The sequence below is a fragment of the Catharus ustulatus genome, chromosome 17 (assembly GCF_009819885.2).
Source record: "Catharus ustulatus isolate bCatUst1 chromosome 17, bCatUst1.pri.v2, whole genome shotgun sequence".
NCBI classification, from domain to species: domain Eukaryota; kingdom Metazoa; phylum Chordata; class Aves; order Passeriformes; family Turdidae; genus Catharus; species Catharus ustulatus.
In genome coordinates this window covers 4,902,562-4,918,586 of record NC_046237.1, presented here as the reverse complement: position 1 = coordinate 4,918,586, position 16,025 = coordinate 4,902,562, and the positions used below count along the sequence as shown (strand labels likewise).

Here is a 16,025-nt window from a genome sequence, read left to right as displayed (position 1 = left end):
GGCCGCCGCCGCCGCCCGACTCCCAACTAAGCGATCGCAGCCATTTGCACGGCCTTTTATAGCGCGGGCGCCGGCCAATCAGCGGCGGGCGGAATCCCTGCCCGGCCGGTGATGTGCGGGCCGGGCGCTCGCGCGTGCGCGGTTGGGCGGGGGAGCCGAGTGTGAGCGGGGCGGGGGGAGGAGGGAGCCGTGAGAGGGGAGGGGGGGGAGGAGGGAGCCGCTCACAGGAACCCTCCGAAAAAAAGATGGCGGCGGGCTCGGATCTGCTGGATGAGGTTTTCCTGAACACGGAGGTGGATGAGAAGGTGGTGAGCGACCTGGTGGGCTCCCTGGAGTCCCAGCTGGCGGCCTCCGGCCACCACCACCAGCACCACAAGGCGCAGGAGCCCCTGAGGGCCGCTGGGGGGCTGCTGGGGAACCATGTTGTGAGCAGCAGCAGTAGCAGCAGCAGCCCTAGCCCCAGCCCTGGAGGAGTAGTAGTAGGAGGCAATGCTAATGCCCAAACAGAGAGCAGCAGCGGCAGCAAGATGGGACTGAGTGCCCCAGAGATCACAAAAGCAGGTAACGTGGGCAGGGGTGGGGGGCTCTGAGGGAGAGGGGCCCTCCCCTCCCCCCACTCCCCAGCTCCCGCTGCCTCCTTCCCTCACTGCTTTCCCCCCTTTTCCCTCTCTCCTCCTTCTCGTTGTGGCAGGAGCGGGAGTGCAAAGGGTGGTATCGATCATACGGGGGAGAGCCTCCCCTCATCATGCCCCCTCGGTGTGTATCCGCGCCTCTGCTCCCTCCCCTTTATTTTCCCTCCTCGCCTGTGCTTACTCGAGGGTGTTGGATCATGTGTGGGGGCAGCCGCCCCGCAGAAGGAGCCGGCAGTGCCCGTCCGTGACTCTGTCGGTCCCCTCTGCTTTTCCTGCCCTTGTTGCTGGAGTGTAAAAGGGCTCTGTTAATTTCGGGGACTGAAGGAGGCAGAGCCCACCCCCTTGGTCATGGCTGTGCCTCCCATGCCGCCTGTGATTGCTCCCCTTGCCTTTCCAGGGGTGGAGGTTATGGGGGGGATTCCCTCTTGATAATGCCGCCTTAGCTGTCTGTGTAAATGCTCCTTCCCCTCCCCCTTCGCTGTTGCTGAAGTGGAAGGGGGTGTTATTAATCATGACACCTATTTCCTGTAGAGGAGGAAGCGAGGGGGGATTTCAAGGGGAGGAAGTCCCTCAAAATGCTTCCCCCCCATATCTGCCTGCCTTGATATTCCCCCCGCACCCTCTCCCTTGTTCCAGGGGCTTGGAGGGGGCATCTAACACCTCCCATTCCTCCTCTGCCCTCAAGGGGGGGTTGTCACAACGCCGGGTCCCGGGAAGGGGGGGAATTCAGGCCACAACACCCCACCTTGCACTGTGCCTTCTCCCAGCCGCCCACCCCCGGAGCTGCCTGCGAACAGTCCCCCCTTCGTGTTTGTGAGGCTTGTAGGGGGGCAGTGTGAAGGGACTGAGGGCTCACTACGTGGGAATGGAGGGAAGCTGTTTTTCAGGGGGATTGAAAGAAATGTCTCCCCAGAATCTCTCTGCAATTCCTCCCCTCCCCCCTTTTTTATTTTTGATTTCATCTTGCTGAAGTGTAAGAAGATACTACAGACCGACTGTTATGATTGATGAAGCTCTTCTAGGAGGATCTCCTTGACCCTTATAATGTGCATCTCAGTGTCTGCCTGTCACTATTCTTTTTCCGTTTCTGTCTCCTTAGGGCCAGGACCTGGACTGTGTGTGATTGTACTTGTGCTAACACCAGGCCTTATCAAGGGGCATGAGGATTATTCAGGACAAGAAGCTACATCATCTTGTCCCTTCTGAAAACCAGCTTTGCTTTTTATTTATTTATTTTTAACACTCTCTGGCTGTGGGAACTTTAGATCCGTCAGATCAAATTCTGTAATAAGGAAGAGGGGTCTTCTAGAAACCTACTCCAGGCCTTGCAGTACTTCTTATCTTGCCGGGCCCATGTTTTTCTTTTCTTTCACTTTTCATATTTTGCTGTTGTTGAGCCTCCTGATCTGACTGACTTACTTTCTGGGAGATGACAGGATTAGAGAGTAATGTGTGCTGGGTATAGGGAATATGTCTTAATAATGTGTCTTCCATGGCCATTTCCCACACCTTGCAGTTGCAGTCCTGTTTCTAAATGGGATGTCAGTCTCTAGGATGGGGAAGAGGTCTTAGATGATCTTCTTACTCCCTTCCCTTGTTTCATATTAAATCTGTTTTCCCTGTTTTGTCTTGCTGTAGTGTCAAAAGCAGAGGTGTTGCAATTAATACTGAATCTGCCAGCTTTTGGTGGGACATTGGAGGCTTTAAGATAATGTCTTCAAAGCCATGTTCAGTTTGTACTCTGTCCTGTTTTCCTGGTTCCAGGCAGGTAGCTTGGGAGATGGAGAAGACCTGGTTATGAGGGAGAACATTCTGTCTTTGCTGGACTTCTCTTCTTGCTCATTTGCACTGTTTAACCTCACTGTTGTTTTGCAGGGGCAGGAGGAGTGCAGGGGGGTGTTATTAATCATAACACCAGGTCCCAGACTTCAGCTCTGGATGGAGCCACCACAACGAGCACCAGCACCACCACTGCAGCAGCAGGAGGATCTGAAGTCACTGCTGCTCCAGGGACCCTCAGTCAGGGCAAATCGGTGGTTATCAGCACCATGGCAACTGCCTTGTCCACCAGGAATGGCAAGATTGGGACCACGACAGTGCAGACTTTGAATGGGAGTAACGTGGTGATGAACTCTCACCACACAGGAAGTGCTGCTTTCTCTGGGACTCCCGTGACTGCCAACCCCGCTCCTGCACCTGCTGTTGCCCCTCTCGTTAACAATGGACCTGGATCTGTGGGGAAAGGAAACGCTGTTAATGCTGTTTTGCCCTCAGCTTCTAACACTGTCATCCAGACTTCTTTCCTTAATACTGCTGTGTCCTCTGCATCCTCCTCCTCGCCCACAGTGATCTCCTCGCAGCCCCCACCGAGCGTGGGCACCGGGGCGCCCACGGTAACGCTCGTGAGGCCCCCGATCCACACAGCAGGACCCACGGTGGCTGCAGCTGGTGCAGCCACTCAGAACGGGAGCAATACTGTGATCAATTCAACCATCAGTGTGGGGAGTTTTCCTGCTGTTGCCACAGCCACTGTGGGATCTGGAGTTTCCCTCCAGACGTCACTTGTGAACAGCCAGTCTGGTTCCACTGTGCCAGCAGCTCCTGCCACACAGGTCATCAAATCTGAGTCTCCTAAAACTATAGTCCAGGCAGTGTCCCAGCAGCAGACGCTGGCTACTGGTGGCCAGCCCAGTACTACAGGGGGTAACATGATTATTGGGCAAACTATGCAAGCTGGGCTCTCCAATGTTGCTCCCAATCCTGGTGGGATACCTCCTGCAGCTCCTGGCACCCCCACAGGAATGGCTAAAGGCACTGCCAATACAGTGGCACAAAGTCTGCCAAGGACTCCAACACCAACTACGAGTGGAATCAGAGCAACTTTGACTCCTACAGTTTTAGCACCTCGTTTGCCTCAGCCACCTCAGAATCCGACTAACATTCAGAATTTTCAGTTACCACCAGGTAAGTCAGAGGATTGAGGAGTTTTATTTTGGAAGTGTATTTCTTGCAGAGAGGAAGGAATCCAAGTGAGATTCTGTGCCATTTAATTGTGAATTGTGGAAAAGGCATGACATGTAACAATGGGAATGGTCTGGTGTTGAGTAGTAGTAGCATAGTAGCATTCCACTACTTAGTGTCTGATTTTGAGTGACCAGAAAGTCTTTTCAGCAGTAATTGAAAATAATTCCGCCTGGTATCTTTGTTCCAATGTGAGTGTGGATGAAGCTGCAAACTGCCAAAGTGTGACAATAGAACATTATCCAATGAAATGTTGTTATTTCATTAGCACAAAAGACATTTTGAATTTTCAGGTGGTTTTGTCAGTAGTTTGTAACCTTTGTGTGCTGCTCGGTTCCCTCCTGTCCCTGTATGCCCCCAGTGCCACAGAGCTCTCATGAACAGAGAAGCAGCAGATACAACACAGGAGAACTACCTACTTGGCTTTAAATACCTTCAAAGTTGGACTTAAAAACTCAGAGATTTGAAGCTTATGATCACCTTTTTAGTCACTGGCATTCTGATACAAAAGGCAGACTTCCTATGTCCTTACCTCACCCTGTTGTGTCTAGGGCTGCAGCTTTTGTAGTAGCTACTCTCCTGCTTAGTGCTGAGCATCTCTGGACAAGGAATCTGGTCCTGAACTCAGTGGATGAGTGAGAAGCATTTATTTGCTCAGAATTGTTCTGTTGCTCCTTAAATATCCTAGATTTGGAGATTTAATGTTATATATTTGCTGTTGTTTGGAGTCAAGCTTGTTGCTTGTCTCCACTTTGATTTTTAAGTGTAAATGCTTGTGTGAACCTACACATTGCTTCCTGTTCTCATAAGAAGACATACAAGGGCTGTATTCTTGCTGCTCACTGTTTGCAGCTAATTAAATTTTGCTACTTACACTGAATGACATTGTTGGTGATTTTAGTAGGTGGTGTTAGTAAAAATACATCTCTTGGAACTCCTGACCAACCTCAGAGCAGTGCACCTGTCACATAAAGTAGATCAGGAATTATGTGCTGTGTTACTAAACACTGTGTTTTTGTGTAATATGCTCTCTGTGGTATGTGATGCCATGTAGTTTGATTAAGTCTGTCAAATATTCTGTATATCCAAGTACTAACTAGTGTAAATGCTCCTCTTTTGTTTCTGTAAAAGGTTATTCCATATATGAGTAATTTGGCTGATGTTGCTAATTTAAAAAATAGCAGTAAAACTCAGATCTTGAAATCGTGGTGCTTGATTTGAAGCCTGTGAATTGATAGGTTGGAAAAGCCTTATTTATTGCCATAGTGTATCAAAGGATTGATCCAGTTTACTCTAGTGCCATTTATACCTACATTTTTTGTTAATACTGCATTATAAACTTGATTATGAGGGAAAATGCTACTGTGGAGTCCAGTGGGACCCTTTTTCAGGTAGCTGATGTTTTCAGACTGCCACAGCATCCTGAAATGTGTTGCTCTTAGAAGCAGCATTGCCAGTCCTTAAGCAAAATTGGGCCATAAATTGTTCCTTTGGAGTTCTGGATACATCAAAGTAATACAATACAGGTTCTAAGCACTTGGGTTATTATGAAGCACTTCTTTTTTTCCTGTCCTACACTTAAAGAAATATTTATGACTTCAAAAGAATAAGCACAACTTAAAATAAGCAGGCATATTTGACACAGAAATTGGAAACTGGGTTCTTGCATGATAAGACAGACTTAATATTGAAAAGGATTTTTTTTTAGTGGAACTGATTATTTTTGTTTTACATTGTTTTGGTTTGTTTTTTATACTTTGCAAAAGTATCCAGCTTTAAAAATGCTTTCCTCTTTCAAAGCACTTAAGAGTTGATAGATGCTGGGCTCTTCCAAACCTCTCTCAGGCACAAGGGCCAAGCACCTCTGCAAATCTGGCCACGTGCAGCTGCTGTGATCTTCAGCAGAGTGCAGGTACACTCATAGTGAAAGGAGAATAGGTGGCTGTGCTTTTGAAATTGTATTTTAAATGACAACATCACAGACCAGCTTTTGGGTAGTGTGAAGCTGCCGCTGCAGTGCCTGTGTGCTGTGCACCTACTGCATGCATCGAATTTGCATTCACAAGTTTGTTTTTAAAAGTTAATAGTGTGTGCTAGTAGGAGTTTCTGAGACAGTGCTTGAAATAGTTTGAAATCATAGACTGCACACACAGCTTTTTACACCAAGAATTAGAAACACTTAGAAAATTCTGATGGAAGGTTTGACCACCACAGCATAACTTTTACAGTTATTTTCTTATCCAGAATTACTGTTTCTAGCTCTCCAAAATACAGTTACAGTGTCACATGTATAGAAAGCAGAATGTAAAATGTCAGCAGGAGTTATTAAACTGGAAATTGAAAATTAGAAACCTTTCAAGGTTTCAAATGTTTTCTTCGACAGACCACGTGGAAAATAAACCCCATCAATAGTCTTTGAAATATATTACTGTTAGAATAATGCTTTGTATGGCATCAAGGCAATTGTACAGCAAACCTTGACTGACCAAATTGGAGATGTTTGAAGAGCCAGTGGGCCATGATTGTTGTGACCTTGCTGGATTTTGGTGTATTTCTTCTCCAAGGAACTGAGCTGTTGGGTGGTATCTGTGTATTAATGGTGGTTTTCCACTTCTGACGTCCTTGAGGAAGAGGACTGTTGTCCCTAGTCTTTTCTGCAGGAACCTGGGTTTGGAACTTTGTGCTCCAATTGGACAGATTTGGGTAATGATGCTCCCAAAATAACCTTATTTATACCCTCTTAGAAAAGACATGGAAATATTGTGAGATGATTTTGTAAGGGGGTGGGAACACAAGTTTATGCAATACTGCCTTAAGGATGCAACACAACTGAAACTGTCTGGAAATAAATTGAATGGAGCTTGTTTTTTTGAGTACTTCAGTAATGAGCAATGTGTTATGTACAATCATATGCTAAGAGGTAGAAAATCAGTGAGTTGGTTAAAACAGCAAGTGTTCCACTGTTAGAGGTGCTCAGGAGAGTCTGCAGAAAAGTATAACTGGGATTGTGTGCTAAAATTTATCTTTTGCATTGTGAGAGTGTGTGAAGTGTTTAGAGGTCATTGCTGACACAGGGTAGAATCATCCTGTAAATTAGCAGAACTTGGGTACTTCAAAGTAATTTTTGAAACCCTGTCTCATCCAGCAGTGCTGTAGTACAAACCCAGCATGGGTGAGTTCATGCTTCCTTAGCAGTGCTGTCAGCTTGGAGTTCAAAGATTTGGTTTCTCTTCTTGCAAGTTTATGTTGCTACTCTCTTCTGCTTTATCTGTATGTCCAGACATCCCATAATAAGTTTTTAAGGTGTGTGCTCAGAGAAAAGAGCAGACTGGTGAGTGCTGAAGGTGTGCAGTGAGAATAGCATAGGGCAGGTAGGTCTGGACAGTTCTCTCTATTAGCTTAGGTGAAATTGAAATCTAGAAACTTTCACTTCCCTCTGTCCTCTCTTTTGCCTTCTGAGTGACTGTTACTAGTTATGAAAATCTGGTGGCTTGATCGTAAAGACTGATATTTTCCTGATGAAATATGATCTGGGGACATGCAGTCCTGTTTGATGATAGCAGATACTATGAGTTGTCTTCATGGTTTTTTTTTTTTGACTTCTACAGTCATGACCAGTTTTCCCACTAGCAGTGGTGCAGTTCTGCAGCTGTTGCAGAAGAGAATTGTTTTGCCATGTATCTAAAAATAAAACTTTTTTATTACTTTCTCAAAACTCATTTGGATCTGCCAGTAGCTGATGATAGGGAATGACACTACAAATTTCTTTGTTACTTTCTTTTTGGAGGCATCCCATGTGCCTTTTTGTTGGTGAGGACAAGATGGGCCTTTTGTAGACTGAGAAACTGCTGGAGCCCCTTGAACAGTGGAATGTTCCAGAGTTCTGAACTCCAACAGTGGTTAAAACTTACCATTGATGCTTTCCAGAACCAAAGGATACCTGAAAAAGCATCAGTACTGTACATCTGCACATCCTGGAAGATGTTCTACGTGAATATGCATGCTCAAGGTTTTCTTCATGGCCTTAGAGGCTCAGAACTTCATCTGGTGTTAAATTGGAGCTTTGTCTGTGCAAACAGAGTGGTGTTTAGCTTGTGTTCACTGTCCAAGAAGGATTCTAACTCAGACCATGGTTATAGGTGGTGGCTTTAAGATGGGAAAACTACCTGAACACATAATTTAAAGCATGGGTTTGGGACCTTTTCGCTTGAGCTGTTGTACTTTTGGGAGCTGGAGTAACTGAAAACTAACTTCTGAGTTTTTCTGTTGCCTTCAGTTGGGAGCTGGGGTAGTAGGTGTTTGGGCATAGGAGTGTGTAAAAATGGAGAAGGGTGAGAAGAATCAAATCAAGCCATTTGTATTACTTTTTCATGCTCAGTACCTCATTCTTTGGGTTGCTTTGTACTTGAAACAAGTACCTCAGAAGTGCCCAAAGGAACTAAGATGTAGATAGATGAGGAAATAACCAGAATTCCATAACACAAGGAATACAGAAAGGAACAGAAGAAATACTATGAAGTAGTGGAATGTGGTTGTTTCTATTTCTCACTAACTAGTAAGCGAGTTCAAACATATCCTCATTATAGTTTCCCTGTATGTAGCATGTGCTGCCAATATTATGCCTGTTAAATGTGTTGGCATGACTTGATTTTGTTAAAAATAATGTCTGCAATGCACCGTGACAATGGGGGTTTCTTAGAGTGCTTACAGTATGTTTTACTTTCAAAGCATTTTACAAAACTTATTTCTTGCAACCTGCCTGTGTAGTTGGTAAATAAAGTAGTGTGAGCTCTGCTTTAGAGCTGGGGGAAAGAGCAAGTTAGAGAAGTTCTGACTTGCCCAAGGCCATGCAGGAATCAATATTTTGCCAGGATTAGAACTTGGGAGTCCTATACTTGGCGTGTAAAGCAGTCTCTGTCTTTCTGGAAGATAACTGTGGATCTCTTCTGCAGCACTCCTCTGGTTGAGGGGTAGATTTTATGTTCAAATCATGCATCAGCAAAAGGAACATTCTGCTTTATTTGGAATCTGCTACATCAGATCTGCCATATGTCACCAGACTGAAAGTTGTGTTTGTTCGCATTGCAACTGAGGACTCCTGCATGCTTGGCTTTGTACCCCAAAGAACCTGAGGCTCAGAGAGCTATGCAATAGGGTTTTTGGTTCTGTTGAAAAGAGTATCTTGATGTGATAAAACTGATAAATCTTATAAAACTGTGTTGTTAAGTGATGGGATCTAATGGGACTATAATTGTGATTCTGTTAAGCTGTGAAAGCTATTAACTCTGATTACATATTGTTCAGTTCTGTTATGAAAAATACTGTTCCCAACAGCCTTTGGAGGTGCATGTGTGGAGATGTCTGTATGATCTTCAAATGGTGATCTGGGGGTTTTGGGTATCACTAAGCTTGTGGTAAAAGTTATTGGTCAATAACCAGAAGTGATTTATTTCTTTTGAGGTGTTTTGCACTCTGCAATAAGTTCCATGTTTTCCATTTCTGGCAATTCAAGCAGGTTGCTCATGAAACCTTGGTTTGAGAATTTGAATGTTGCCCAGGACTTGAGTCCCTTATTAAGAGAGAATGCTGCAGCCCAGTTAACAAACTGAGGTGAAAATCAGTTTGGGCCACTAATAAGAGACAAATTACATCACAAACTCTTCAAGTGTTTTGGTGTATCAGAATTACTGTTGCCTCTCTTCCCTGTTTTGGGAAATGATATGTAAATATAATTCTAAAAAATTTTATGTCGTTCTAGAACACAGTTGAAAATACTGATATTTAAACTATCTGGGTTCAAGGAAAGAGAAAGTACTGGTGGGTGGAAAGGTTGCTTTGTGTAAAAACTGTGTGATCAATACTGAGTCTGCTCAGAAAGCTGGACATAGAAGTCACTTAACACGTTAAATATTTTTTATTACTGTGTGCAGGTTTTTGTCAGAAATATTTAAAATCAGCATTTTTACCTTAAAATAACTGCTCTTGTCAAGATTATTGTTTGTGTTGAAACTTTATGAATGTTTGTAACTCCATTAATGTGGCTGAAACTTACTGAATTTGTTTCCATCGCTTCATGTAAGAAAAAAAGGGTTTTGCTAGTTGGAGGACTGTTAGCAAGTTTAGCTTTGTTAGGCACATTATGTCTTGTGAAAGGTTTGGAGAGGTAGTGGCATGAAGATAAGAATTTTGAAAATGCAGTTTCTCACAACTGAAGAGAAACACATATATCTATCACAATGGTAGAGGGAAGGTTTTAGTCCTGGTTAATAGACAGTTGTTTCAGGTGTATTATGAACCCTGAAGCTCTGTGTGAAGGAAGGCCAAACTCTAGGGAGAGTGTGTTACTCACAGGTGACAAAGGGCTTTTTCTTTGCACAGCCACAGGTCCATTCCTGTGTGCAAATAATTGTATCAGCTCTCTTGCATCTGCTTCCTTGTAAGAGAAGTAAAATTGCTGATACAGCCTGGCCTGTGTACGGGTTGTAACTAAACAGGTGTAAAGATTATGTGATCATCCATATTTCAGATTAGATGAGGCTTGTTTTTTTTTTTTTGCCATGGACGCCTGAATAGAGCTTGTTGATTGTTTTAAACCTTCTAGGACAGTTTTACATCAGTTTATTCTGGAAATTTTTATGCCAGTTCTAATCTGTGGGAATTTCCTTCCACAAATGTTGGTTATCTTCTGGAAGTGCAGGTGTCTCAACTGAGAGCCAGTTTTTTACCACAAACTCTCCTCTCTTGGAGTAATTCTCTTCAGGTGCCTTTAGCATAATATTTAATGTCAAATATAATAATTGTTCTTGAGATCTTGTTTATGCCTTTAAGGGTTTTTAAAATGTAGAATATTTTTTGTGAGAACAAAACAGATTATTGTCACTATATAATGGTATAGATTATCAGTAATCAAGAAAGAGGTGATAATTATAAGGACTTCATACACCTGCAGTGAGATCTCTTCAGCACCTCAGTAGAACTCTCTTAAGGCATTGTGTAAAAGTAGCTGATCTTTGGGTCTGTAACTGTTGTCAGATTCAAAATAACATTTTAAAAGGATGAGTTTCTCTACTTAGATTACCAGTAATCAGAAAGTTGGACTTTAAATGTCAAAGGTTGATGGTCAGCAAAATGTGTAAATGTGTTATAAAATAGGTTAAATAGGGATGCTGCTTTTACTTTGTATTTGTACAAAATTTAGTGCAAGGTCCAGTTTGGATACCGAGCTCTTTCTGTGGGATTTGGAAAAGTACATTGCTGAAAATTAAGTAACTTTTTGCCATGGTAGATCAGTGTTTATAAATTTGAATTGTAACTTAAGAATGCTATGTATCTTAATTTTGATGCTTTTTCTGTTAAAATGCCTTTCTAAAATATATTTTTCAGTAACACATACCCAGTATCTAGACAACTAATAACATAAAACTCACAGCAGTGTGTAATATTATTTTACATGACTGACATGACTGTCCTAAGATTTGTATTGAATTGAGTAAGCCTCTCTTGTAAAAATGGTCTAACTTATGATTATAACTTGATTAATATATGCTTCTGAGAGTAGCTGAACTGTTAAAAGCTATCACAGTGCTTTTGTGCAGAATAAAGCACGTGCTGGATAGACTGTGCTGACAGCCAGTGCAGTTGAAAAATGTGTGCTCTTGATACCAGAGTATAAACAAAACCCAAGCAATGAGGTGTGGTGCTATGCTCGAGTCTTTCTCTGAGGGTTTGGGGGGCAGCAAGGCAATACTCAGTTGTCTGCACTTCCTTCAGTTTATTTATCAAATATTTCTGTAAGGGAGGGTTGGATTTAGAGCCTCTCTCCAAATGTAACAAGAGCAGGTGCTTTCAGCCTGAGCGGTGGTGTGGCGAGTGGGACCAGTTGTGCTCACATGAGTCACAAGTGCCAGCTCCAAGGAGTAGCTGGAGAATTGCAGCACCTGTGGCAAAGGAGTCAATGTTGGGGACCAGAAGAGTGTGGGAGAAGAGATCTGGAATAGGGAGGCTGACAGTGACTAAACTGTGTGGAAGTTAAAGACAAGCATGAGGAGTTATTAGTTTTTAACAGACATACAGCAGTCATGTTTGCTGTAGTATTAAGGGTGGATTGGAAGAAGATACAAGTGTTCATGCACTGAGCTTCAACCTCTTAGTTCCTTTCTTTCTTCTTTTTTTACCAGTGTTGCATTTGATTTTCTTTCCTTCCCTGTCCTCCATGGGGGAGGGGGAGAAAAGGCACTAATTATTTATAAGTGTTAGTCATACCCAGTCATTAAGCTTAGTCATTACTCAGGACTGTGCATTTGATGGTTAGTAAAAATCAAAAGGAAACCTGAGTTTGTTAAAAAGCTTTCTGAATTCGAGCTTACAGGTGTGAAAATAATTCTGCTTCTGTGTTCAGACTAACTGCAAAAGCAGAGCTACTTAATAAATGTTGCTATCAGCCAAATGGCATGTAATGTCATGTCCCTGTTGATGGTTTGTATTGAACTAGCAGGCAAAGTGTTTGGCATATTCTCAAAGCAGAATAATTCTGTATGGGCAGTGAGAGAGGCATGAACTCTCAGAGGAGGATGTGGAGGGGATGTTTGTGCTGAGGCTGCCCTGGGGAGCTGTCAGGCAGTAGAATTGTCCAGCTCCAGGTCTCCTCAGCTTCTGGTGAAAAGGTGGCATCAACTAAAATTAGAGTGTGTACCTTGAGTAGGGCATTCACAGTGGGGACAAATTAAAGAAATGTGTTCTTTATGGCTTCTCATTTAGTTGTTTTAGGCTGTTGCATTCTGAAGGAAGAAAACATTGATTTAAAGCATTACTCCTCATTAAGTATTTCTGTACAGACTGTGGTGATAAATGCAAAGTAACTCAGCCATTCCCATTTCTTCAGGTGCTTAACAGCACTAATGTTGACACACCTTGGTACAGACAAACTGTCACAAATAAGGACAGGTTGAGTTTTAAAACCTCCTATTCAAAATAACAGACATAAAGAATTAGTGACACTTTATTTAGTGTCTTCCTTTCTCAAACTCAAATCTGATTTTGGTAAAATTGCTTTGTTGTTTGATCTAAGTACATTGAAATTAATGGCAGGGCTGCATCTGAATTGCTTGGAGATCAATAATTAAAGCAATTGGTTTAGCTCTTGATAGTGTTTTTCTTAGCTGTTTCGACATCAGACAGATTTGTGTGATGATTGGGTTGCAGCTTGACAGAGCACTGGTGTTTTGGCTTTGTATGCTTGACTGGAAAGGCATGTTAACACACTTTCAAGGAATATAGCTTTCCAGAGAAGTCAAAATACTTTCAAATCACATTGTTGAAGCATTTGTCAATTGTGGCTATATAAAATGATGTATTTCCCAGAACATTTCTTACACATCTCTTCAAATGAGCAGGTAAGATTTTTTACATATGGGATCACTCTTAAAAGCAGTGTCTTTTTGGCATTCCAACCTGACATTATTCCTTTCATTGTATTCTTAAAAGGTTTGTGAATCAGTGCTTTACAAATGATTCACTTCTTCACCTTTTAGGTAGTACAGTTCAGTTGTGTTGTTTGAAGCTGAACTCTCACATAGTAAGAGTAAGCAAAAGCTTTTAAAATGAAATTGAGTTTTTTGTCTGTTGACTCTTTTGTGAGAAAAAACAAGCAGTTTTTCATAATGTGAACTTTTGTACTTGGTCTGTACAAAATGCACTCTCTGTGCACTGCAGTGAGGATTCTTCAGGATATTTGCAAATACATCTTTCACCTGTGTTGACAGCAATCATAAATCAGCTGTTGAAGAATTAATGTTTCTGAGACCATAATGGCTGCTTGGGATCTGGATGTGCAGGTTGGATAGAGCAGTGGTGGAGTGCTGCAGTTGTGTGTTCTACCTTCACTTTTAGGCACTGTGATGGGTAAAATTCTCCTTTACTCCAGAGTGACATGACTTGAAAAGGAGATGGAATTTGCTTTTGTAGTTCTTGTCTAAAACTCTGTGCCATGCCTGTTTTCAGTGCCTGTTGGGAGAAACTCAAAGTATTTTGTGTTAGAGATGCTCTGAAGCCACACCTGACAGTCATGCCATGTTGTTTTCATGGTAAGTTGTAGCTCACCTTCAGTGCAGGAGGTGCTGAACATTTAACAGGTGCCTTGCATTGGGCAGGGTGTTTCCTGTGTGCTCAGCACAGCTGTGTGCAGAACCTCAGCCTCACAGTTTTGGGGTGCCCATTACTCTGGAGCAAAGCATGAGGGAATTGGTGCAGGTTGCTCTGGTGTGCTGGACAGCTCTGTCACTGCCTGGCAGTTTTCTGGAGCCTGCAGCTCAGCAGGGAACAGATCTACTGCTGCCTCATGTTTGTGCAGCCTGACCTCGTGGTGCCAGGGCAGGGCAGCCACTTCTGGAGCAGCTGCAGTCTCACTTACTCATGGGGTCATTTGGAGCTGTTGGGTTTGCTGAAACCTCCTGATTCCTGCACTGTGAGACTTCTCCTTAGGCACTGTGCTTATCCTTGTGCAGCTAAGGTGGCTTTATAGAAATCACCGAACAACCTCGTTTATTTATGAAACTTGAAAACTCAAGCCGCTGATGAGGTCAAAGGCTTTGGCTACAAAATTTAAGTAGAATTTTTTCTGGACTTGGGCAGCACAGGTCTCCTGAGGTTCTATGTGCCTAAAGTTTATCTAATATCTAGTTAACAGTGGTGCACGTTACTCCTCAGGTACAAAGTAGTGTGTCTTCAGTAACATCTAATCCACACCTCTGTTACCATTTACAGTTCTGTGCTACTCATCTTGATTTGTAATCCCTGTTTCTCACAAGTTGGTGTATAGATGGTCCTTCATGGGCTGCTGCTCATCTGGTTTGTTACAGAGGCTGCTCTTTAATGTGTGTAAATCATTCTAAATCTGCTAGGAATTGTCTAGTGTTAGGGAAGATTTCCTTAATGACCCAGTGGACTAGTCGGTTCAGTAGGTTCTTTCTGCTTTCCTTGGGCTTTTATTCCTGTAGAGTTGGAGTTTTTTCCAGGATCAGTTACTGGAAGAGCAGGAATGTTGGATTGTTGGACAGCATTGATGTCAGTACCAGGTTCTCTTTTCTGCAGTAAGGGACCCTGTCACATATACCACTTATTCTGAAAGCTCTTCCTGTAGCTTGTATTGCCAGCTGTCTTTTTCTCCAGCTCTCTCTGGTATTCCAGCATTTTTGTATTGGAAAAATCTTAGAAACTTTGTCCTTTTGTAAGGGTTTTGTCATTCTGGAGTCCCTGTGTAACCTGATCCAGTCAGTTACAGAGCATGGACTCAGCCCCTTTGCTTTAGATGGTTTTTGTGGTGTGTATGATAACTTGCATAACCTTACACACACATTCACTTTCTCTTTTGTTGCAACAGAATGTCTTCTGACAATACCAAAAGGATTCTCTCGTAAAACTTTCTCCTGCTAATATAGCACAGCCCATTTAGGATTACTGTCAGATTTTTCTGCCATGTCAAATGTTTGCAGCATCCTTCCACAAATGAGTGTGTGCTCAAGAGCTTAAGGCCCAAAGGGCTTTGGCATGAAGATAACCTCATAGTGAACTTCCCTGGCAAACCTAGTTAGGATTTGCAGATCTGTCAGATGTCACTGCACTGTATGATCAATAACCTCATTTTCTAGAGATCCTTGGTAGGGACTTTGGTTTTCTACACCAGAAGCATCAATTCTCTGGTTATTGTTTTAGGCTTGGACATTCTTTCTGAACACCAGCATATGTGTCTATTGATTCTTTACTGCCTAGCAGTTCTGCCTGACCCCAGTTGTTTTTTCTTGGGAAGTTTATAGTTACTTTTTCACTTTGAGAATTTCCCCAGGAGATTAGGAAAGTATATTCTCTATGCACTTTAAAGATCATACATCCATTAATTCTTCTGTCTCAGGATAAAACAACTTATTAAGTGTCTAGATTCTTAGTAATGGTTCTGACTTGATCTGGATTGACCATGAACTACATTGTAGGTAACAAGCAATATCTGTAAGCTTGAACCTTCTGTTCTTCTGTTGAGTGTCTGCAGCAGAAAAAGAGATGATGTCACATGGGATCAGCTAGGGTCCTGTAGGGTTTGTATTTCACAGGTGAGAGTTTTGTCCTTGCACACTGTTAAGCCCAGTGAGAAGCACGAGCACACCTTGCTGTGTCCTCTCATTAGGTGCTTGCTAGGTGGAGATGGAGTCCCTCAGTGTGTCCCCCATGGTATGGATGGTGCCACTGGGACATGGAGTGTTACCTTGAGAGGTGACACTGGGACATGGAGCATTGTCCTGAGAGGTGGCACTGGGATATGCAGCATTGTCCTGAGATGAGAGGTGGCTCTGGGATGTGGAGCATTGTCCTGAGAGGTGACAC

The 16,025-nt window shown here is 43.0% G+C and overlaps 1 protein-coding gene across 1 annotated transcript in view; it reads left to right on the top strand.

Annotated features, from left to right (window-relative positions):
- The first annotated feature begins 213 nt into the window (after positions 1–213).
- The window catches only part of TAF4 (TATA-box binding protein associated factor 4), a 35,499-nt gene continuing 19,687 nt past the window's right edge, over positions 214–16,025 (top strand). The window contains exons 1-2 of the mRNA XM_033075147.1: positions 214–561; positions 2,508–3,596. Coding sequence (XP_032931038.1) covers positions 246–561; positions 2,508–3,596 — 1,405 coding nt within the window. The 5' untranslated portion in view covers positions 214–245. The remainder of the gene's footprint in view (positions 562–2,507; positions 3,597–16,025) is intronic.